The sequence below is a fragment of the Pelobates fuscus genome, chromosome 5, assembly GCF_036172605.1.
Source record: "Pelobates fuscus isolate aPelFus1 chromosome 5, aPelFus1.pri, whole genome shotgun sequence".
NCBI lineage: Eukaryota > Metazoa > Chordata > Amphibia > Anura > Pelobatidae > Pelobates > Pelobates fuscus.
In genome coordinates this window covers 342,149,044-342,175,522 of record NC_086321.1, presented here as the reverse complement: position 1 = coordinate 342,175,522, position 26,479 = coordinate 342,149,044, and the positions used below count along the sequence as shown (strand labels likewise).

General features: G+C 39.3%; 1 protein-coding gene across 3 annotated transcripts in view; it reads right to left on the bottom strand.

Annotated features, from left to right (window-relative positions):
- Positions 1-26,479, bottom strand: part of CSGALNACT1 (chondroitin sulfate N-acetylgalactosaminyltransferase 1) — a 369,464-nt gene that overhangs the window by 62,957 nt on the left and 280,028 nt on the right. For all 3 annotated transcript variants that reach the window (XM_063455808.1, XM_063455810.1, XM_063455809.1), the window contains 2 exons: positions 13,885-14,101; positions 2,129-2,230 (listed from right to left, as the gene is read on the bottom strand). In XM_063455808.1, coding sequence (XP_063311878.1) covers positions 2,129-2,230; positions 13,885-14,101 — 319 coding nt within the window. The remainder of the gene's footprint in view (positions 1-2,128; positions 2,231-13,884; positions 14,102-26,479) is intronic.

Sequence of the window (26,479 nt, the reverse complement as noted above, 5' to 3'; positions counted from 1 at the left end):
ATGTAAAACAATATTACGCCAAGAAATGTGTACGTTCAAATTCGATAGAGCATCTCCTAAATAGCCAACTTTTTTGTGTAATCTTCTCCTCTTTTATCCCTATTTACTTTTTCTATTTCACAAAAGAATAATTGATTGGGATCCATTTGGTGTTTTGACTTGAAGTGTGCAGAGACACTGTGGCCCTCATAGCCATATTCCAAATAGTCAACACTCCAGTATGGTTTATAGAGATAAGTGAACTATAAGCTGAGAAAACACAACTAATCCCCCTTTAACACCTTTTTTGCTATGTCTTCATTCAATGGTAATCTCCATCTTGTTATACATATTATACACGGTTTAAAAAAAAAAAAAAAAAAGAGGGCTAGGGCAGCTATAGGAAAGTATGTGGAATTAGAATCATCCATGTTTATTGCTTGTGTGACTACCTCATACGTTTGCAGGAGCACACACCCCGAAGCCCCCCCCCCCCCCCACAATTCAGGACATTATCATTTATATGTCAGATTTGGATTTTAAATGTGGAGGGCCCATGTAACATACATTCCAAAGTACTGACATTCAGAAAAATATGAATTATCGTATAGGATTACAACAGTATGGAGCAATTTAATGGATCACTATAGGATCAGGAACACAAACATGTATTCCTGATCCTATAGTGTTTAACCCACCATTTAGCTGGCTTTCCACCACCCCTCCCCCCACCCCTTAGCCCTCCTATAAAAGTTTAAAACTTACCTAATTTCCAGCGTTGTGCAGGTCCACCGGCACTGGCTCCGCCCTCCGTTGCTAAAATTGGCAAGGGGGACGGGGGCCAAATGCCATTTTGGCCAATCAGCACCTCCTCATAGAGATGCATTAAATCACTGCATCTCTATGAGAAAAATTCAGCGTCTCCATGCATAGCGTGGGGATGCTGAAGGGCAGGGCTGCTTACTGTGCAGCCCTGAGTCAGGAAGCCCCTTCAGTGGCCATCTAAGGAGTAGCCGCTTGGAGGTGTCCCTGGGGGCAATGTAAACACTGCCTTTTCTCTGAAGTTTAATCATGCAGAGCAGGCATCAGTGTTTGGTTTCTCAGTCCTACTTCTGCACAATGATACCCTGTTTCTAGCATTAGTGGACTGGTCCGAAATGGAGATGGTCAGGTAAGAGGGGAGGGGGGAGGCTGAAGAAACTCCCCTTTCTGAGAGGCATGCTGAACAATGCAATATGATTATGTTTATAGTACGTTTATACAATTTTATTACAGACTTTTTAAAGTTTTTCTTGCTGTATTTTGGTCTGTATATTTGTTTAAAGGACCACTCTAGGCACCCAGACCACTTCAGCTTAATGAAGTGGTCTGGGTGCCAGGTCGAGCTAGGGTTAACCCATTTTTTTTATAAACATAGCAGTTTCAGAGAAACTGCTATGTTTATAAATTGGTTAAGCCTTCCCCCTAATCCTCTAGTGGCTGTCTCATTGACAGCCGCTAGAGGCGCTTGCGTGATTCTCACTGTGAAAATCACAGTGAGAGCACGCAAGCGTCCATAGGAAAGCATTGTAAATGCTTTCCTATGCGACCGGCTGAATGCGCGCGCAGCTCTTGCCGCGCGTGCGCATTCAGCCGACGGGGCGGAGAGGAGGAGGAGAGCTCCCCGCCCAGCGCTGGAAAAAGGTAAGTTTTACCCCTTTTCCCCTTTCCAGAGCCGGGCGGGAGGGGGACCCTGAGGATGGGGGCACCCTCAGGGCACTCTAGTGCCAAGAAAAATGAGTATTTTTTCCTGGCACTAGAGTGGTTCTTTAACCCCTTAAGGACCAAATTTCTGGAATAAAAGGGAATCATGACATGTCACACAAGTCATGTGTCCTTAAGGGGTTAAAGTGTTTGCTTGCTGGTTTTAAAAAAATAAATCTTAAGTGATGCATCTCCCTTTAAGGGTCAGTTCTGACTAACTAGTTGCTAGATATATGTAGCCATGGATTACAAAATGTCAAAAATAGGCACATAAACTAAAAAAAAAGATAAATAGGAATATGAGTTTACTGACATAATGGAATATATTTTAATATAATGTATGGTACATAATATAATATGTGGTTGATTAACATGTCATTTCATGGCAGTTCAGCAATTTTCTCACCTGGAGGTATTTTCAAGTATGGCTTTCACCTCCTGAGCTTGCTCTTTTCCAAAGTATACGACGGTGAGATGAATTCTCCCATCCTGGTTTATACAGACTTCTCTGAAAGGAAAAGGCAAAGAATGACATTTCTCCATCAACAAAGCTAAATCTTTTGATATCCTGCAACTGTCTCAGCTGTGACTTAAAAACCAACATCAATGAATACAAGATGCAGCAGTTCCCACTAAAAAAAAAGTATTTATGACTGCACGTGATACGTATGAAAAAGAGTGTTTCGACTCTAGAACAATTCATTCCAATGTAACAATAGTACAACATGCAAGTTATCAAACTCGTGCACTGCCAAAAAAAATTTTAATTCGGCAACTACATTTCACAGACGAAGGCAGATTGTCCATGCGAACGATTCTGGAAAAACTATTTGGATGAACCGAGAGGGTGCAAAAGTTAGTGTATCACTGTACTTCTAAATATATAAATAATTACATGTATACATATATATTTGTTTTTGTTTGTTTGTTTTTTGGATGGTACAATAAAATATTAACCAATATATGCATTAAATAAATACATTATTTTTATGTAATTATATCACGGTAATTCTCTGTTCGATCTGTTCAAAATACATTCATATTTACTATGTCACAAATATTCCATTATTCACTTTATATTGTACCATTTTTATATGTAAATAAATATATGTATATATATACATATATAAAAAAAAAAAGAGAGAGAGATAGAAGAATAATTAAATAAATAAAAGAAAGATAAAAAATAAAATGACCAGGGTTAAGGATCGGGTAGTTCTAATGATTTAAATTAAACTATATATGTATATATACATATTATGCAGTACAGTTATAGGCTAGTGTTTTCACCCTTTAATGAAGCCAAGTTTCAGACAGAATTTGGTCCACTGAATTCCAACAGAATAGAATGATATTTAACCATTTAAATTCAGTCCACATTCGGACAAAACGCTCGATTTTGAGCGTTCCGTTAGAGCAGGTGGCTGATCCCTGGTTGATTTCTTTATTTATCTGATTTTTTTCTATTTTTATTTGACATAAGGGCTATCACCTAAACATCATTCATCTCCCTTTTTTTATTTTCGGCGTCTCGGATGGTATCCATGGCCCAAGTCATTTGTTAGGTGATATGTCCATAGAGTCCTTCAGAGTTGCGGCATTTGGATGACCCACCAATCAGCCAAAATGTATACGAATTGCAATTTGCTCTGCATGGATATGCTAAACGTTCCCCATAGAGATGCGTTGATTCAAAGCATCTCTAAGAAGATATGCTGATTGGCCCAGCGCTGCATTTTGCCAACCATGCGCAATAGACTCCTAATGCTTTCCTATGGGAAAGAATTGGATTGGCTGAGATCATCAATATCAAGGTTGTGCAGTTGTGTAACAAAAACATAAAGGAAGGGTGCTGATACTTTGAGATACACTGCTGCCATAGCAACACAAAATGTTTGCTAAATATTATTTGTTGTTGTTATGGGTGGCAAATTCTGTGAAAAATATATATATATATTTCCCCAGATATTAAAGGGTCAGTCTAAGTATCAAAACACTTTGTTTAGTTGAGAGTGGGCCACAGCAGTAGGAGTTTGTAAAAACTTCTGATACAAAAACTGCCCATCGGATGTATTTCAATTTTGTCCCTATATGTGCAAATATCATGCTGCACACACAATACAGAAGATATTTCCCAAAGAGATAACTAAGCCATGCATTGTGCATGCCCAGTCCACCCGTCTAAAATCTAAACCGTAAACTGGGCAATAGATACAATGATAGGATCTGGGGTATGTAATGACTGGAACAGCTCTTTGAGGATAAAGTCCTTAATCCCTGCTAGATAGGGAATTACGGGATAAGATCAGTCCCTATATACCACAATGAGTCACTCCTGGAATTAATGGTGTGTGAGGAATCTGCCTGTAGATGCAGACAGACCTCACTAAACAGTGCTGTGAGCAATACATTAAAAAGCTATGTAACTTTATATATATATTTACCAATACTTTTGTCTAATGCATTACCTATATAATATTTTTTTTTTAATTGCTTTACACTTAGAATATAAAATCTTTTAAACAAATAATAACTATATTTTGTGTTTAAGTAGTAGTTTACTCGTCAAATGGATAGTTTTTTAGTGAATTTTATAACTGCACAAAAATAATCATAAATGAAAACCGATTTCGAATGTTGTCTAATCGCAAGTTAAAAATACACGCGCTATTCTGTGCACGTGATAATTGCCGAACGCTGTCCTTATTCACTATTTTTCAGAAGAGCACAATTTTACTTGTTATATTGATTATTGGTGGTAAAAAAACCCCACATATAAGCTAAATCCGTTATTGCAAGATCTATTTCGACAGACAGTTTATTTTTGCAACTATTTTATATTTATTCCGCGCTCGATAGTAGCAGCTTCCTTTTGTGCCCAAAACTACAAAGGAGGAAATAATAAAAGAACAGAACATTCAATATGTAACTATAAACATTCGATAACATTGATGCAACCAGCACATGGCTGGAAATCTGAACAAATAAAGATAAATATTCAAACTGTTCAGATACCTTTCAAGCTACTGCTTGAATACTGTTAATGTGGTTACATATTCTTCATAAATACCCTTAGACATGCAGAGAGACAATTATATGAGCCATAACATAATTCACAATAGACTTAAAGGGACACTATAGGGATCAAAACAACTTTAGCTTAAAGGGACACTATAGTCACCAGAACAACTACAGCTTATTGAATTTGTTCTGGTGAGTAGAATCATTACCTTCAGGCGTTTTGCTGTAAACACTGTCTTTTTAGAGAAAATGCAGTGTTTATATTACAGCCTAGTGATAACTTCACTGGACACTCATCAGATAGCTGTTAGAGATCCTTCCTGGGTCATGGCTGCCTAAAATGCATCCAAACATTCAATGTCTCCTCCCTCTGCATGCAGACACTGAACTTTCCTCATAGAGAATCATTGATTCAATTCATCTCTATGAGGAGATGCTGATTGGCCAGGGCTGTGTTTGAATTGTGCTGGCTCTGCCCCTGATCTTCCTCTTTGTCAGTCTCAGCCAATCCTATGGGGAAGCATTGTGATTGGATCAGGCTACCACTTCTGCTGATATCAGCAGGCAGTGGGCGGGTCTAAAGGAAACAGGGACTAAGTAAGCAGCTGAATACAAGTAAGATTTTACTATATTTAGGGAGGCATGAGGGGGCCAGGGTGGCTAGATGGTGGTTTTATCCCTATAGGGTCAAGAATACATGTTTGTGTTCCTAACCCTATAATGCTCCTTTAATGAAGCAGTTTTGGTGCATAGAACATGCCACTGCAGTCTTACTGCTCAATTTTCTACCATTTAGGAGTTAAATCATTTTTGTTTCTTTCCATACAGCCCTAGCTACACATCCTCTGGCTGGGATTTACACAACCTGCACGAAAAAAACAAAAAAAACATGGTTTCATTTTTAATCAGATGTCAACTTGCTTTATACGTATTTAACTTTAATCATACACAGGAGGCTCCCGCATGGTCTAGAAGACTATTAACAGAACAGAAGATCAGAAATTTTAAATTAGGCAGACTTTGCAGTAAAGGAAGTGTAAATATTAGATCTCACGTTACAGGAAGTGCTTAGGAAGGTTGTGCAAGTCACAAGCAGGGAGGTGTGATTAGGGCTGCATAAACAAAGTAAGTTAATTAATAAATGACAGAGAATTGAGCAGTGAGACTGCAGTGGCATGATCTTGACACCAAAACCACATCATTAAGCTTAAGTTCGTTTTGCTTGCCTATATTGTGCATTGAAAGAAGATAAAACATTTTTTTTAAATGACAGCAAATTCTGAGAGTTTCCATGTAAGTCAAGCAACGTGTGAGTGTGCAGTCAGATAATTGTCTCTTCTAATTAATAATCTGCACACACCTTATCGAATCTCCTCTGTAAATTAGCTTCCCCCCCTTTATTTCTTCTTTCTTGATTTATTATTCATAGAACATCTGGGATGCTGCATTTAATTAATATATTCATACATACAGATAAAAAGATGTAATACAAATGATCTGTTCTTTCTGGACTTTTGCTTATAAATTGTTTGGCAGGTCATACTTGGCTTAAGAACATTTTAATTAAAGCAAAACCTTCTATCTATTCTGGCTCGGAATGCACTGAGTGAGACTGGGTGCAATTCGTAACGTTCTGCAGTGCTAATCTGTGCCTTGCCACGAGTCGCCAATGTCTCTTGCTGTTGATAAATTGAATTTATCTGCCGGTTGCTATTCCCAAAAAGCGAAAATATAAAGATGAGTTATGACATTCTGTTTTAAAGTGCTGACTCCACTGCGTTTTTTTTTCAAGTAGACTAAATGCTGTACAGGTGACAAACTAAATTAGCGGAAGCTATTTATTTATATAGCAATAAAAAGGACGAAGTCAATATATGGAAATTCTACTCGAACGTCCTTTTAACACTCTGACTGCTTGAATTTTGTGCACACTGGGAGCCAAATTAGTTTTAAGCATGATTCTATCTCTTTAAATGCAATGGGGCACTCTGAGCACCAACACAGCCTTGATAGGGCTTTGCCAAAATAATGAGCTGTATTTTGTAATGTTTTTGCACACTCAATTTTAGATTTTTTTTTTGCAGATAAATATATTTTAGCATTCTGATCCCCCAAAGGCACACCTGACCAAAACCGGTCAAAAATTTTGTCTTGTCACACCGTTTCTAGTGGGAGTCATACTGCTTGTTGCGTAGGAAAAAAATAAAATAAATAAAAACTGCCTTTAAATCAGTGCATGCAGATTTGTGGTTACTGGAGAAACACCTTGGCAAGGCCCGATCATTCAACATCCGAAAAGCTACATTTTTTGTAATTGAAATACGGAGAGATAAATCACAGAAATACAGATTTATTGTATTCTGTAATCAGCAAACTCTCAAACTGATTCCATCAAACTGAACTCAACTCACTTACTATAAATCAGATTTTACTCTTTGCTACACTTGTCCTTTACATTGTAAATCTCAATATCAGAGGCCTCTAAGAAGCAGACACTGCACTTGGGAGAATGGAAAACACCTCTGGCTAGGGACGTATATGCTGCAAGCACATTCCAGGAGAGTATTCAAACCAATGCACATCAATTTATATTTTTTTGTTAGTGTATCCACTTAAAGGTTCATCACTAATCCCAACGAGAGATACTCTTACGATACTTTAACTGGATTTGCATGTTGTGTCTGTCATGATTATTCTGCTAATTCTTCCCAGTCCCAACATCCCTTATCGCCAGCTGGGTATAATACGGAGTGTCTGAGCAAACTAGGTCAAGATTTTTAGACATATTTGGGGGATAAAGTCCGACTTTCTAGATATATACCCCTCAGATATGCTTAGTCTTCTCTAACATGATTCCTGATGTCACCCATTGGCTTTGTATTGGGCCATCAGATCATTGACACCCTAATGGATAAGCCTTCGTATTCCAAAATACATAATGCAGTAATCAAGTGCTAAAACGTATTAGATTGGTGATGGTCTTACCATATGAGCACCCAGACAGGTGGGTTCTCCTCCCATTAAGCAAACAAATATGATGATAACAAGAGGACCAAATGCAGGACGGATGATCCAAACTTGATCGTACAGTCTTAAAAGTCTACCCCTGCGTTACTGTCATATTTGTAGACTTGCCTATTGTCATGTCACCTGTGTCTGTCACTGGGAGATTGCGTCAGAGGGGGCAGTTGGGTATATTTAAAGTGGTTGTTGCTTCCCAAAATACTGCATTTATAGATTTATGGTGCTAAACATGACATGGCCATGACGTCACACGGGGTCAGGGAGTGAGGGCATGGGGTTAAGAGCACATGGGGACAGAGCACAACAAGTTGGTGGAAGAGTAATCAAATTGTAGGGGTTCACCTTTACATTTCACCACATTCCACTGAATCACATAGAGTGATTCATACCTTGCCTTAGGTCATTCAGAGAGGCTATTGAGGTAAAGCAATGCTGTTTTTACTCTTAAAAAGGCAATTTATTCCCTGTCAGGTTTGCGGAGAATACTAGAGACACTTCTAAGACGAAAACCACCAACGTTATGCATGTTATTGCTAACCATAATGATGGCTGATAGCCAGAACAAATAGCTCCGAAGAAGATTCTAGACTGGTCTAAGACAAACATGTCCACCTTTATGGAAATAGGTGTCCTGAAGTCAGTTCAGCATGCTGAACAGACTTTTACAAAGGTGGAACATACAAAGATTAAATAAAAATAGGAGGGAAAGGATGTGTAGGAATCTAACTCTGTTGACACGAAGTTGGCAGTTGGCCTCATGTTTGACTTCAGAGAATTATGGTTCCTTGGATGATTTATTGTTTACTTTGGCAGATGAAGTCTATCAGTTATTTAAAGAAATGGTGTCATGAAGGAAGGTCAGAGAAACTTAACTGGAGAAACTATAAATCAAGAAAGAAAAAGAAAGCTTTCCATGTACATACAGGTTTTCTGGACACTACGAGGAGAGGGTGAAACTTTCCAGAAGCAAGATCTTTTTTTTTTTATTTTTTATCCTTTAATAAAAAAAAAAGTGTTTTTCTTTCCAGGAAGGTGATAAGCTAATATATGAAATTCCTAAAGTAGATTTCCAAGCTCAACAACTGAGAGGAAATAATAAAAATAATTTTCTTGGGAGACTCGGCAAACCTCAACAATCCAATGGACAAGAAAGTAACTCAGGGTAAACCTGAGACTGTTTTACAGAAACATTGTCAAAAGAGCCTGCAGATCTTATCACGTTGCAGCCTGATTTTGTTACCTGTGTTCCACCTGGGTACAAACCCCAGTAGGCTCGACGCACTTGCTTCAAGCTGATGGCACTCACTATGAGCATTGCATGCATGCTTGTCAGGTTGCGGACATCAGCTGTTAATGTAAGTGGCATCACTGGCATGACCATTTAGTCCTCCCCCCCGCCCCATCCTGATTTCATATCTCCTAATGTTGGGATATTGCTAATATTCGCTACTATCTGCATCAATGCAGCCTACCTCCAATTAAAGATTGCATATAATTTCCTCTATTTTATTGTATTGTAAAGGTGGCCTTACAGAAGAATAGGAATATATAATAAGATACACAATTACAAAAGCAGTACAGGTACTGGTGTTGTCCTGGTCATGAAGTCATGCTGGGGTGATCTGTCTGCTCTGCCTAACAATGTGAAGGAAAATCTAGTAGTAAATACTGGTACTTTTACCAAAGAACAAAGAATTTGTGTACAGTGAATGTACAAAAGTTTGTTTTCATGAAAGAAAATGACTTTGTATGGCCCCCAATATTACACTTTGTTAAAGCCATCCAGAGATTGCTAATAATATCCCTTGCATTCTCACTTCTAACCAATGCCTTTTATTACCTCTGCACCATAAGGTTCACCTGATATGGAGTCAGCAGAAAGGGTCACATTCCAAAACTCACCAGTGAACTTCCCAAGTAGTGCTTCCAGGCTCTTGCTAAATAATAGGCAGAAAGAGACAAATATGAGAGGAACCCCTACGAGTCTATACAACTACTCTTTGTCCTCTCTTAAAAATAATTTCTATCTCACACTCATCTTTTATTATATCTTTCATTTGAGCTGGTCTATTTGAATAAAATTCCTTTTGATCGTAGATCCAACTAATTCTGATCATTTGGGAGACCATTAATTCAGAGAATCGAAGATACCAATCATCCAATACCATTACATAGGCATCTGATTGGTCAATATGCATTCTGCAGCATAACAATGACCCCCAAACAAACATGCAAAGTCTTTAACCCCTTAATGACACAACTTCTGGAATAAAATGGAATCATGACGGAATATATCCGTCGTCTGTCCTTAAGGGGTTAAGAACTACCATGAGCATGCAGAAGAAAACGGAGACCCCACCCCACCAGAGGTCTTTGATCTCAACATCATCGAGATTGTGTCTGAGATCACATTAAGAGACAGAAGCAACTGAGACTGTTTTAATACACAGAAAAGTGGTGGTTACGTCTGCGAGAGTTTTGGAACAACCAACCTGCTGAGTTCCTTAACTGTGTGCAATGTTCCTAGAAAATGTAACGTGGTTTCTAATGCAAAGGGAGAAGACATCAAATCAAATTTGATTTAGATTTTTTTTTTTCTATTCACTCACTTTTAATTTTGTTAATTGAGAACAAAAACTATTCTAATTTCTATTTTTGAAAGCATTCTTAATTTACAGCATAGTTTAAGAGCTTTCACATTAGTATTTTTTATATATATGAAAAATAATAGCACTGCTGTTGATTTTATTTTCCTTTCTAGTCTGGCAGACCGTGCAATAATTATAATATGGCCTGACATCATCTGTTGAAAGTTCAACAAGAGAATTGGTCAGCCATTAAAGTGACCTGACTTGTCTAATACAAAGCACATCTGGGAACCAGCAGGAATTGCAGGAGTAGCACTGCTACTTAGAACTCACCAAGCCTTTTCTATATTTCAGGAAAGGAAAGGTCGTCAGCGAAAGCAGCTGATTAACTAATGTTATGTTTGTAGCGAAAAACTGGCATTCCAAAAATAGTTACTGATGTTCTTTGTAGAAATCATGACATCATGACAGCTGTCAATGTCATATTCAAGGTCACTAAAAATAAAACAAGTTTCTTTATATGTAAAATACATTAACTCGAAAAATGTTTATACGTATATGTAAATTGCAAATAAATGCCACAGCAAGTGCTCGCTAAAATCCAAGCCGAAATGTATAGGAAACAAAATCAAACGGGGGGGGGAAGACAAAGAAGAAAAAGGTTCCAAGCGTTTTTGGCCTCCAGCTTGGATTCTAGTGAGCGCTTGCAGTGGAGCGTCCTCACCTCACGTCTCTTCTATGATCGGTTAAGTGGAGCTTTTTTTTTTTTTTTTTTACTCTGAAGGGTTTTTTTGGGGAGGGGGAGGGGGTGAGTGGTTTATGCTCTTATTTTTTGGGCAGCATATATGTTATGTGTAACATTTCTAAACTTATATCTAAAGGCTTACTTGTCTGTAGCAAAGCCTAATGATACCCAAATTTTTGTTCTGCAACACTTTTAACACTTTTAACACATTTAAAGGACCACTATAGGCACCCAGACCACTTAAGCCTGCATGTGCATTTGGCTCCATTCCGGAGCTGACGTTGGCAAGGGGAGGAGAGGTCACCAGCGCCGAGTGAGACCGGCGCTGGATTAAGGTAAGTGGCTGAAGGGGTTTTAACCTCTTCAGCCCAGCGGGAGGGAGGCTCCGAGGGAGGGGGGGACCTAATAACCCTATAGTGCCAGGAAAACAGGTTTGTTTTCCTGGCACTATAGCATACCTTTAACAATTTGTTTTAGATTTTTCCCCAATTTTTTCCAACTAGTAAAATATAGAGAATATAGCATTTAATTAATATCCTCAGGTTTTCTACAATAATGCTGGGAGTGACCACATTTATCCTGGCATTCAACAGACGGTACTATGTTTTTCCGAACTGTTGGCTGGTCATAAAGTTCAGCAATGTTCTGTTCTCTATTACACTATAACATCAATATAAACCACAAGTCAGATCTCTCAACAAACATTGTCATCTTCCAAGATTTATGTGGTTATGCCAGGAACTACAATCAGGAGAATTGACGGTAAAGGCCTCAGCAGTAGCCGAACACAGGAAAAGACAGCTGTGTTAAACATTAACTGTTTCAAAACAAATAAGGTAGGAAAAACGTTAACCTTATTGTAAAGCATACAAGGCTGAAGTGGCTCACACGGACATAGAATATATATGAAGACTCTGTTGTATTGATCTTAAAGGGACCAAGTGGGAGCATCCACATTTTGTTACAGCAGTATATATATAATGCATTAAAATAAACATTGCGAAAAGACTCACGTTAAAAAATACACAAACATAAAATGTTCCTGCAACTGCTGAATAATGTACAGGGAAGCATCAGCGGCAGGGAATGAAAGAGGCTCTGCCAATCAGGAGCTTCATATTCTGGTGTGTGGGAATTATATTAAAGGAACTCCTGTGACATGGGTGAAGTATATGGTGGAGCGCTGAGTTTTATATAAAATATATTGTTTAAAAATCCTTTTTAAGTTTGTATAAATTTATTTTTAAAGTGCCAATTTAATAAGGTGAAACATATTAAATTATTATACCAAACAATACATATACAGAGTGTGTCCCTTTAAAATTCCAGTAAAAGTGCATAAAATGATTACCGTATATTTTACTTATACAAATATATATTTATAAGAGCCTTATAAAATGCACAAATCTATTCCCATTGCACCTGTGACATGGCTTAAATATTTAAGAAAATTTAAAAAATGTAAGAAAACTTTTTGTCTGCCTTTCATTGTGACATCAACATGATTCATAGTCTACAAATGAATTACAGCTTACTACATGGTTATGTCACAATGCTGGGGGCTAAGAATTTCAGATCTCTTTTCTTTTTTTCTTTCATACAGCTATCTGCGCAAATAGTTAACTCTTCTTTTATGTTACTAAATACAAAGCTGTTTTTTTTTTTTGTAAGGGGGGAAGGCCAACTTTGTTTGGCATTATATGACTTTCTTTTGCAGGACCCTGCCAGCACTGAATAGGACTTTTTCCCTTTCCCATAGATTTCTAGGGCTGTAGGTTTTAATTGTGCATTAGGGTGCTATAGCAGGTTATGAAAGAGTAAAGCGGCCAACCAGTGTATCATCGAGTGATTATCCTTGCACCAGCTATAAAACTGACCTCTATTTGAGAAGCTACACATTTCATATATGGTTACACCTTACACTTCAATGGAAAGGAAGCTACATGTTTTCATGTCTTGCCTTTCAGAAGGAAACAGACCATTTTCCTTTACCTATGGAACCATGACAATGGTCAGGAAACATTTAAAACAGCAAAAGAAAATTTATATTGTCATATTTTCTGAAGATGCATGGAATGCTTCCTTTAAAGGATCACTATAGGGTCAGGAACACAAACATGTATTCCTGACCCTATAGTGTTAAAACCTCCATCTAGCCCCCCTGGGCCCCTCATGCCTCCATAAATATAGCAAAATCTTACTGTATTTAAGCCTGAAGCTGTAACTCTGCATGCTGTTTGACTTTGAAAAATAAGCAGTCTGCTGACATCATCAGAAGTGGTAGCCTGATTCCAATCACAATGCTTCCCCATAGGATTGGCTGAGACTGACAAAGAGGCAGGTCAGGGGCAGAGCCAGCATGATTCAAACACAGCCCTGGCCAATCAGCATCTCCTCATAGAGATGAACTAAATCAATGAATCTCTATAAGGAAAGTTCAGTGTCTGCATGCAGAGGGAGGAGATACGGAATGTTTGGATGCATTTTAGGCAGCCATGACCCAGGAAGGATCTCTAACAGCCATCTGAGGAGTGGCCAGTGAAGTTATCACTAGGCTGTAATGTAAACACTGCATTTTCTGTTTACAGCAAAAAGCCTGAAGGTAATGATTCTACTGACCAGAACAAATTCAATAAGCTGTAGTTGTTCTGGTGACTATAGTGTCCCTTTAATATAAAATACATTATGTTACATGTATAACACACACACACTATCTCTCTATCCCTCTTATATTCTGCTTTTGGCATGCTCATCATAAATCCATAGACAGTAATGTATTCTAACCTGAAATTCTGCATGAACTGCTGAAACTTGTCTGCTCTTTTTGCCAAAGGGACAATGATATTAACAAGGACGTTGGCCATGTTGAGCTTCTCATTCTTGACTTTCATGACAGGTCCGAATGGCCGGAACAGTATCAGACGTTTGAATTCTTGCAGTCTGTCTCCTCTGAAGGTTAATTCATACAAGGTGCCTTTATCTCGCTCTGTCCTGTAAATGCCTGAATTGAAAAGAAAAAGTGCAGTAATATTAGAAGACATCTAAGGACCACAGTTTATTTAAAGGGAAAGGAGCACCTCATTAAAAATGATTACAGCATGGCAGTTCTGTACTATACACTGTGAAACATTGTGTGTATTTGTTCTTGAGGTTATCAGTTTCTTTATTTAACTGCCCACTAAAAGCCATCACCAGATAGAATAAGATACGAGGTAAAAATTCTCAATTAAAAAACAAATAAGAAAGACGTCCGGCGTTGTGGTAACCCGCACCTGAAAAGGTCAATTTGCGGTTTCATTGGGACGCTTGGGAAAGTTTAACCTGTAGACATTATATTGGGTCATATTACTCTCTGTATTATAGTGACAGGAACAAATCAACTATTTGATTATTATGCATTTGGATATTACCCTACCCCTTGATTTCAATTTTTGTTTACCTTCCCTTCTTGTTTCTACTTCTGTTTCTATTTTTAAATGTTGCTTTCTTTATGTACCAAAATTAATGAGAAATGTTTTTCAAAACACTGTTCAATAAAAATAGTTTGAAGAAAAAAAAAAAAGACGTATATGCAAAACAGAACTATATATCCCATATATAGATAACTAATTTGACTTGGAAAAAAACAAAACTTGATTTTACCACAGATTTGCGTTTGAGCGGACTTCAACCTCTTCTACAATCATAAAAACAAACAGAGATATAGAGGTAAAAAGATACCCTCCTCTGATTTTGCCTCTTTAGCAGATATTTTTCAGCCAATTCTAGTGCTCCATTGTTTTGAACAGGAGAAAAGTACTTGAATGATAAAGTCCAGCTGGCTTTACTGCTATTACTTGCGAAACAGCTATGGTTTTTCATGAATGAAACTACTTACAGCAACGCATGCACAAAGCTACTTCACCGGCTCTTTCATACAAAGCTCAGAGTGAGATAATCTAAATTTCCCAGATTTGAGATGGGTATATGTTTCCCCCATGACAGCTATGTGGGGGAAGTGGCATACACTTGCAGATATTTTGCAAATCATTTAATTTATAATGAATAGGATAAAGAGAGTCAATGAGAGAGATCATCGTTCTGTAACCTGTTCTAGGAACGCATTTACTTATGGTGTTTCGTACTGTAGCTTTAATTAAGTATATCCTTAATTCACAACTTTTACTTCACTTCATACCGGTTTCTCAACCGTGGACATATGTAAATCCCAATGTACAGCAACTGCATTTCTAAAGGAAGTCTAAGAGCAGTTCCTAACAGGAAATTGGTTTGTCGAAGGCTTTATATAGCGTGAACATCTGTACAGGTCTCCTTTGAATAGACATTCAGAACTACATCGTCGAACATTATGAAGCAACGTCTTATGGGTAATAAATTCTTTACATCACCCTTAATCCTGCCACTCTCAACTGACATGCCAACAGATTAACTGCTTATAAAATTGGTTTTGCAAAGTGGAAAAAAAATTAAACACATCCCAAAAAGGTAACACTTTAAATGAAAGGATTATAGAAATTTACTCAAAAAATGTGCAGTGAGTCTTATGTAGTTAGGCTGAACCCTCTTTATTGGTAATCTACAAAAAACCTGTCTGATTTCACATGCCAGAAGATAAATACGTTTATTTAGACAAAACATTTTTTACTTTTGAACATTAAAGTAATCCTAAGGTAGACCCTAACATCAGAAAGGGTAGTTTATAGTATATGGATGGCATAGCCCGCCGAGTGACAGAACAATGCAGATAATGCATGCACTGTAGTTGCTGTGATCACGCCTATCGCAAGCATGTTTTGAGCTGTATATGCCGGAATCGTGGTGGAGAATTATCCTGCTTGTGAAAATGTACCCTAGTCTGGTCAATAAAGCAGAGGTAACAGGATCACTTGGCACAATGGACAGAAAATGTAGTTTTGATATACCAGCTCTTAAAGGAAACAAATCTATAATTAAGCTATATGACTATATATATGCATTAGTTTCAAGCTGTAAATATTATTCCATTATGATAGGTTCACTTTAACTGTAACATTAAAGGAACATTCCAAGCACCAAAACTACTACAGCGCAATGTAGTGGTTATGGTGTCAGAAGTGCCCCGGAATCCCCCCAATGTAACTATTTGCCAGCGGTTTGACTTCTTACCCGGGGTCGGCTGGGTGTTATTCCCTGCTCCCGGATCTAAGATGAGCTCTGAGCAGAAGTTTTAGACTTTCCATACCAGAAGAAGAGAGGCAGCAAACAGTTTAACTTATATTAAGGAGAGATCACTTCTGATACCATAAACACTTCAGCAAACTAGTGCTGTGCTCCCGGGTATTCTATGGTCAGAGGAAGGCTTGCCTAACGGTTTGTAACACAGACAGCAGCTAAATAGACACTGCTTAGAAGATACTTAGAGTCGAGACTCTCTCTCATTGAAAGGGCATTTGTTTTTTAAGTGATCTCATTTAGAGAATCTGGAGTTAAAAGCCCAAATGATTTCATACTAAAGGGCAAAGCGGCATTCATATAAAAGGGGCATTCTAAGAACCAAAATCACTACAGCTCACTCATTAGCCCAGTCCCAGCCAATCACTGTCATCCAGAGCTGGACAGAGAAGTTAGCATAGGTGCCAACAGTCCTGAAATTGCTGGGACAGTCCCGTATTTTGGGACACTGTCTCAACAATAATTGGTACTGGGGACATGTCCCACATTTTGAAATGTGCCAGTCCAATTCAAAACGCAGGCAGGGACTTGGCACTAAGACTATGCACAGACTGCTTTAGTAGTACTCTGTGCATGGTTTGCTTGAGGGGTGAGCGCTGTCAGTCAGCCTCGTTGCCCTCTTTAGGGTTGTCCCAACCCCTTTGACAGACAAACTCCCCTCCTCCCCCCCTTTGACAGGCCAGCCCGCACCGTACACCAGAGGCAGGACCAAGTAATTGTTGTTTTGCAAGTCAAAAGTAAGTCTAGAGTATTTGTAAGTCCCGAGTCAAGACAGGCAAGCCTAAGTCAAGTCCTCAGCTTTAATGTTCAACAGGTAATTTGTGCTCTTTGCATAATTTAGTTTCAGAGATCAGAGTATTAATTACTCAGAAAGATGGTTAAAATATGTTTATCGTTTACAAGTTCAATTCCATGTGAGGTTCAAAATCTGAAATTGTGACATATACTTAGTAAGGACAAACAGTGAAAAAAACCTGTATTTATTGATAAATGAGAGTAACACAATTATTATAGAAAAGACACAACTGCCAAGAACCCAAGTAATTGAAAAATGCTGTGCTGTCATACTTTGAGAGAGAATCAATATGAGCGAGGGAATGAATTTTTGAATCAGTGACAGTGAGTTTTCTTTTCTTTGGAACATATTATGCATTGAACTTGCAAAAGATTAAATTGGCCAAAAGTCGGTCATACAAGCATTTATGCATGATGGGGCCGTAGTGTGATGACTCCATGACTGAAACACTCCCACGGATACACACAATATTATTAAACTCAATACAGACTAAATTGAACAAGGAGCAGTTGGCTTCAGTGAGTTGCAAGTCATCAAGTTTGTGACTTGAGTCCAAGTCAGTCCGAGTCATGCGACTCAAGTCCACATCCCTGCCATGCACAGGCCTGCTCTCTTCCCTGACCACCTCCATCCCGGGAAGCAAGGATTGGCAGGTATGGTTTACGTCAGCTAACCATACAGACAACCAGATAAAGGAGAAATGGCTTTGACTGCTAGGAGAGGCTTTTTTTTTTTTTTTTTTTTAACCACTTGACAAAACAGTGAGATACATTGGTAGTGGTGCCTAGATTATTACATTTCATTTTTTTACATTTCCCCTTTAAATATGTTAGTGCACTATTAGTTGCTTGTCAAAAGATGTGTACTGAAAATTGTTACATAAGCTTTCCTATATACATCTAAGTACCTGCTCATTGCTATAATGAATATACATAGAGAGAGAGAGAGAGATTTATATAAAATGTCCATTATAAATTCCCAGGTATATTTTACATGTCCTCTATACGTTCATATTGTTCCTGTCTGCCTAAAATATATAAAAAAACGTTAAATAAATTTTTCCAAAAAGAACAGTTCGGTTATACGCTGGCTTCTTACACACACAGATTAATCAAAAAGACTAATGCATTTAGGCTTAAATGTGTTTTTGTACACCACATTTATGAGTTAATGACACATTGTTAACGAGCCTTTAACACGACATTATGCCTTTGAAGGTTAATGAAGCTAAATATAATTAAAAAAAGGTAAATCATTTAACGTTGTTATTCTTGATCTTAGTAGACGCAAGGTTAATGAAGGTTAGCTTTTCTATTCTTACATTATAAATATGCTCTTTGAATGAATTTGCACTTTATACAATATTGTTTTATAATGTCTCTCCAGTCTCTTGGCATACATAATGCAATGTCATTTCATTTGTTGTATGATCAAAAGGTTTTGTTTTTAAGGCGTTTACTTCAAGGCAGGATTCTAGAACTCGAGAATGCTTAGTGCATAGAGTCACAGAGATGCACAGCTGTATAATTCACAATAAAATACTGAACATGTATTTTCTAAATAGTTTGTACAAATTAAATAATTACATCTGGCTTTCAGTTAATTATTCAGTTCACATAGTCTTGAATGAGAGGGGCAAAAGGTTTAGAAATAAAATCAGGAAGTATTACTTTACTGAGAGGGTAGTGGACGCATGGAATAGCCTTCCAGCTGAAGTGGCAGAGGTTAACACTGTGAAGGAGTTTTAGCATGTGTGGGATAGGCGTGAGGCTATCCTAGACTTAAGATAAGGCCAGGGACTAATGAAAGTATTTAGAAAATTGGGCAGACTAGATGGGCCGAACGGTTCTTATCTGCCGTCACATTCTATGTTTCTAAGAATACTCCTTATAACTAAAGTCTAGCTTCACTTTTCCCCTTAATTCTCTGTAGTTTGCATAGTTTCACTATATGTTACATTTTACTCTGGAGGCACTTTGTGGTTTGTTTTAACTTCTTCCCAAACCCCTGCCACACCAAGTTTCCATTCTCCTCTTTCCAAAACGTAAATTCTTTACAACTATTACATGACAGAAAGTATATGTGTGAAAGACACATGAGAGTATTGTGTTGTTCAAGGTATGCGTGGGTTTATGTCTGTTTAAGTGTGTGTCTAGATAGCTGTGTGTCTATTGCTAATTAGGTATGTGTGGCTCGTTATGTATGCCAAGGTAATCATGCCTTATTAAATGTATACCTGTGTGCATAGGGCTTTAGGTAATGCCCCTTGGACAAAGGCAACCAAACATCCCAGGGGCAGTTTTTTGTTTGGCTATACACCTCTAAACAGAAGCAAGCTGATTTGGTCATTTGAAATGATGGAAAGTGTAATAAAGAACACAAACATAAGATTTTATGTCTACGGTTGTCAGGATATTGTAATAGGAGCTCAGAATGCATTAATATGGCGGCAAATCCGAAACCAAGGTGAAGTACCAGTTGGCGCAAAACAAAGACATGGTCAGAATGGCAAAAGGTTGGTCTAGGCAGCACAGCGTCATAAGCAATGAGTCAGGCAAAAAGTTACAACTAGTAAGGACACAAATAGGAAAGGGGAGCACAGTACAATTGAGCGAGGAGGAATGGGCGACTGCACCAAATATAGGGGGAAGAGAGGCACCCTGTGTCATGTCAAACCCCCATTTCTCTGTAAGGGTGACATAATCCAGTGCGCGAATGCATATGGAGGTGGGCCGTAAGGGTGAGTCAACGGCCACCTCAGACAGCCAAGATAAGCAGCATCCGGGCTGCTCCACTTGCAACAGGGTCTGGCACTTGAAAGAGACCCACACATTCAGCTACAGAGGAGGACCACACATGGAGTTACTGAGGAGGACCGGCTGAGCCGACCCTCGCCGTAGACCTTGGCGGCACCTCGGCGAGCTGTGGTGAGGGAGTAAGAGGCAAGACCTGACAACTGTTCAGAAGGGGCTTCTAGCAGCTTAAATTCTGAATCAAATGAAATTAGTAAACATTAAGAGAATGTTAAAAATGACAATGAATTGTAACACTAAAAGAGTTTACCAAGAAGTGAAGTTAACCGTTATAATAATATTTTATAATAACATAATAATGTTTTATATTTTATGTGTCAGCAATGTCCCAGTAAGGAGGTGATTACCCTTTACAATGATTGAATTAGATTTATTGTGTTGATACAAAAGACAACATGCCGCATTGAAGCATTTAGTACTGTAGCGCATATGAATAAACGCTACACCTCTCATAAAATTCTAGGGCACTTAAATTAACCAAAGCAATCACAGCTGCTGCCTCTGTTCTGTGGCGTAAGAGAAGCCCGCGTCGGATGCCAGTATTAACATCTGTAATGCTCTTCACATTCTTCAATGATGACTTTATATTTTACATTTCAAACAGCCTCTGCAAAATCAGCTCAAACTATAATTATCAGAACTCCTTCGAGCAGTGAATGAGCAAATGAAACACTGCATATGTCTTTGTATGAAATTAGGAAGCTACAATTTAGCAGCACAATGGCAGTCACTTATTCATTAACATACTACAGAGAAAAAAACACATGTATTCTCCCACGTTTATCAATAAGTACACCCACTCTGTAGATTGGGCAAAAATTACATATACATAGAAAGTGCATATACCTGTATGTGTTGTTGTTGTGTGTGTGTGTGTGCTGAAGAGTTATAAAGTTATAAATTAACCTTGTTTACACCCCCTCAGCTGTCAATCAGAAAACCGTCCCTGTTACTTCCTGTTAGTATAGCTCAAAGGAGCTAAACTCAAGAGGCAGCTAATTGCCCAAAACACCTGACTTGTAAAGACTTCTCATTGAGCTGCAAAGTCTGTGAAAGTCTGGGATTGGTCCAAAGTGGCAGGGCTTGCAAAGGCTTCAGACAAGAGATCTGCAGCTTTTGCAATCTATGTTTAGATTTCCCCCAATTAAAAAAAAAATTGTATAGGTAAATTGCATGTATGTTTTCATTGGAAGTCTATCAGATAAACAGTGATGTATATTTCTATTTTTATTTGGAGAGTGGAATGTCCCTTTATCTTTGCTCTGCAGAGAACCTCAGAGGAGGTATAACCCAAGTAAATGGGCTCATCTCAAGAACACCAACACCAACACACCAACACATACACAATGTATCCAAAACCTGCCAGGATCCATTACGAACAGAACTGAAGCTTTGTTTCTTTTATGCCAATTCAGATTTTAGATATGTTTTACAATATTTATATAAATGTGTATTTGTGGTTTTTATATCGATGAGTTCTCTATACTTTCTTCTGAGTTTGGATTCATAATGAACCACCAGGAGTAAATTAGAAGACAAGTACAATGGAATACATCTGTAATAATAATCCATGTTCATCTTGTAGTAAAACATATTTTTACGTTTTATAGTTGTAGATTTGCTATATTACGATCTTTTGTTCCTAAGGGTAAATCAAACCTTGACTTTTCCAGATGAAAAAAAAAAAAAAGTTGACTCTTAAATGTAGTTGTTCTGGTGAGTATATTTCCCTTCAGGCATTTTCATGTAAACACTGTCTTTACATGAAAATGCCCCTAGGGACACCTCCAAGTGGCCACTCCTTAGATGGCACAGTAAGCAGCCCTGCCGTTTAGAGTCCCCACGCTCTGCATGGAGACGCTGAATGTTCCTCATATAGATGCATTGATTTAATGCATCTCTATGAGGAGGTCCTGATTGGCCAAAACGGCATTTGGCCCCGCCCCCGTGTGGATTTTAGCCAAGTAGGGAAAGCATTGGATTGGCTTAAAAGCGTCCGTTTCGAAGATGTCACAAAGGGGGCGGAGCCATCGCCGTCAGACCTGCGTGGCGCTGGAAATAAGGTGAGTTTTAAACTTTTATAGGTGGGCAAACCACATAAATGGTGGGTTAAACACTATAGGGTCATGAGTACATGTTTGTGTTCCTGACCCCATAGTGATCCTTTAACCCCTTAAGGACACATGACGTGTGTGACACGTCATGATTCCCTTTTATTCCAGAAGTTTGGTCCTTAAGGGGTTAAATTAGATCAGAGTATAACTTACTTTATAATAATAATCGGTATACATTTGCAATATGTAAATTTGCCATAAATAGCGACAGTTTGGCTGGGATCGCATGTAAAAACTATTCCGGATTTAAAGAACCACTCCACACCCATAAAGCACTTCAGCTTGCTGGCGTGCTCGATGAGTGACGAGTATCACGTAATAATGACAGTTTATAAAAGTGCTGATTTCTATTCTAAATCGGTACTTTTATAAATAATTAGTGAAACACCCACTGGCTGTCAATCAAACAAACACGCTGACACACACACACGCACACACAAGACATGCGCGCACGACCAGTCAGGCCTTCAGTGGATTCTCAATGAGAAGCCTCTGATTGGCTATTTCCCTGTGGGAGGTCTAAAAGTCTCTTCCGGGGAAAAAGGCTAGGGCTTGCATAGGTTGCAGTTCTTATGAAAATTGTTTTAAGATATACCCCCAATGAATACATGCATGAAAATGAAGGCAAGTGTTTGTTGGGGCGGTATCTACTAAATTGTGATATATATATATATTTTTTTCTAATATGGGCAGTGGAGTGTCCCTTTAACCCCTTAAGGAGCAAACTTCTGGGAAAAAAAGGGAATCATGACATGTCACACATGTCATGTGTCCTTAAGGAGTTAATGAACAGACTGTCTATTCTTCCTGCCAGAGTTACATCACTTATTTATCCAGTTGCCAAAGCTTAGAACTAAGCATGCTTTTTGCCTTCTTATAGTTCAGCACATTAGACAGGAAAGTGAAGCAAGCCACAGACTAATATTTAGATCCAGACGCCTGGCATTTCTTAAAGGGCAGACAGTATCATGGAAACATGTTTTCTTTGTGCTTGGAAAGCCAGGAAGCATAGGGTAGGCTAGGGTCAGCCTTGTAAATAAAATGTTTTTATTGATTTCGCATTACTCTTTTTGAGGTGTGCCTGCTTCCTCTTGGCCAAAAAAAACTACAGCAGGATCTCATTTCAGGACTTGCCTTGTCTTTCCTGAGAAATGCTCCCTCTACATGACTTTGTCACACTGACATGCCATATTAAAGGGGGGATGTCACTTCCCAGGATTTGCAATAGTATGTGCACTTATGACATATTTAAAGGGTGACGCAAAATCTCTTTATCAATTTAAAATACCCTAGTGGGCATTATTCATTTCCTCTACAGCCCTGTATGTCTTTATCTGCCCCCAGTCCCTTTTGCGTGTCTCTGTCTCCCCTTCCCCAGTCCCTCTGTGTGCCTGTGTCTCAGCTCAGAGTCCCTTTTGTACATCCCTTCCCCAGACCTTTTTGTATGTCTCTTCCCACCATCCCATTTTGTGTGTCTCTTTCCACCCTCCCTTAACCTATGTGTCTCTCTCCTAATCCCCAGCCGCTGTGTGTGTGTGTGTCCCAGACCCACTGTGTGTCTCTTCCTCCCCATTAACAGTCCCTGTTTAGGTCTCTCCCCCACCCAGCCCCACTGCATGTCTCTTTCTCCCCATCCCCAGTTTCTGTGTGTGTCTCTTCCACCAGCCCCTCTGTCTCGTTTACCCTTTCCCAGCTCCTCTAGCCCTCTTTGTGTGTCCTTTCCCCCAACCCCTCTGTGTGTTTCTTCCCCCGAACCCCACTGTGGGTCTCTTCATCCCCTTTCCAGCCCCATCCCTTTTGTAGTTCTGTACCGCAGTCACACTTAAGTTCCATGGTGTACCCTACCCAAGGAATTCAGTACCGTATTTGGAGACACACTAAGGAACTGTCCATGGGCAGCTTAGCGCAAGAGCACCACCAGATGCACTCAGGCTGTGAAGTGGTCACTAGAACCTTGCAGAGACCACTTCCGCAGTGCTCTCTGCATGGTCCTCTATGCGGGTGGCTGGCTGGGAGCTTGTCTCTAAGCCTGATGTGCTTGATGCCAGGCCCACAGTTGGCCCCTTCAGTTGGTGCACTCGCCTACTTTCTGGGATGGGCTCGCCCATTTAATAGCGTCATCATTGGAGATACCCCCTCAAAAAGGCCACCCACCATTCCAATTCCTGCCGGGCCAAAGTAGTAAATACGTACAAATATATACTCTAGCATAAGTAGATGTATAAACAAATCGGTCACACTTTTTTTTCTCTAAAAACCTAGCAAGTCAGCCCACACCAATAGAAAAATGCCAACAGAGTGTGAAACATGGGACACTGAGGACAATTTGCCCAATTTGCTACTTGGCATAACTGCAGGAAAGCAAACATTCTGCCATGGCATATATGAGTAAGGGGTGGGCTTTTTGCACATGAAAGGAGATCCATGTCGGTTTGTTTTCACTATAACTTGTGTTTTAATGCATGTGTTATTATGATGCTCAGTGCTTCCCTTTACAACCAATAATACAATATTTTATTTCCTTCGGAAACTACAAAATGATTAACAGAGTCAGTGGTAGACTAAATCCACCTACATTCTAGAGATTTTAATGACATTCCTATTCCAGATTTAACTGGACATATGAACTTAAAATAGCCCCATAAGTTATCTTAGCCTTTAAAAATTATTTAGAAGACATATTTATAAATAATACAGAAAACAAAATAATCAATGTATCCAGCCCTCACGAAGAGACAAGTCTTCAAATAAAATGTTCTTATGCTTCTACAAGCATAAAAACTCCAATGAATATAAAAAAATCCAATGTGTTATAGACAATCTTCAAGCTTATACAATTCCAAAAAAGGCACTCAAAACGCATAATTAAGTACGAAATATGTGCAATATATAAATAAATACATATGTAAGATGTACAGACATATTTTTGCTATGCGAGCCAAAAATAGACCTGTCAGATTGTGCCTGGTAGACAGACGGAACAGTGGAATGAGTCAGAAAACACAGAACTGGAGCAAAATGCTCTGACCGCAGACATCCATTTATTTATTTATTTCTGGAGGGCACCGTGATCTAACATGGGCTGGTCGCGGGATCTCTCTTGCAGTTGGGCTGCCGCCTTCAACTGTAGAACTGTTTTGGGTGATGAAACTTCTCATCAGCTGGAGAGTCACTTTGATTGTTTTATGTAGTATAAGCAACTGGTCATAAACGTGGACACCTACTATTCAGGAATACCATAAACCACTACATTCCAATAGCACTCCTCACAGGGGGATTTATGGAATTTCCAAAGTTAAAGGATCCCTATAGGGTCAGGAGCACCAACATGTATTCCTGACCCTATAGTGTTAAAACCACCATCTAGTCCCCCTGGGCCCCTCATGCCTCCCTAGATATAGAAATCTTACTGTATTCAAGCCTGAAGCTGGAGATCTGCATGCTGTTTGCCTCAGAAAAAAACAAGCCTGATCCAATCACAGTGCTTCCCCATAGGATTGGCTGAGATCAGGGGCAGAGCCAGCATGATTCAAACACAGCCCTGGCCAATCAGCATCTCCTCATAGAGATGAATTGAATCAATGAATCTCTATGAGGAAAGTTCAGTGTCTGCATGGAGATACTGAGGGAGGAGATACTGAATGTATGAATGCATTTTAGGCAGCCATGACCCAGGAAGGATCTCTAACAGCTATCTGAGGAGTGGCCAGTGAAGTTCTCACTAGGCTGTAATGTAAACACTGCATTTTCTCTGAAAATACTGTGTTTACAGCAAAAAGCCTGAAGGTAATGATTCTACTCACCAGAACAAATTCAATAAGCTGTAGTTGTTCTGGTGACTATAGTGTCCCTTTAATAGGTGAGGCTGCATGTGTCTACCATTGGCGGATCCAGGAGGGGGGCAACGGGGCAATTGCCTCCCCCCCCGAGAAAATATTGCTGCCCGAGGCTCTCCCCTGCCGGCCCATGCAGGGCTGGTGCTATCCAAGCACCAGCCCTGCTGATTGCCTGCACGGACCGGAGGGGAGATCAGTGATCTCCCTCCCCGGCCCACACAGGCAGATTGCTGGGCGGCCGGCAGGGGAGGGAGAGAGAGAGAACCCGGGGAGCTCTAACCTGCAGCTCCGCCGGGTTCTCCTCTCGCGAGCACGGAGCGTTACCATGGCAACGCTCCGTTCTCGCGAGAGTGAACTCTAGCCTGAGCTGCAGGTTAGAGTTCACTCCCCCACTAGAACCACCAGGGACTGGAAGATAAAGCAATGTCTCCCCCTCCCTCAGCAAAGGTAAGAAGGGAGGGGGGACATTAGCTTTATTTATTTAATTATTATTTAATAATTAAAACAAAAAAATATATATTTTATCTGCCCCCCTATCCCCTCACACACTGCACCACACAGCCCCCCTTACCTACACAGCCCCCCCCCTTACATACACAGTCCCCCCTT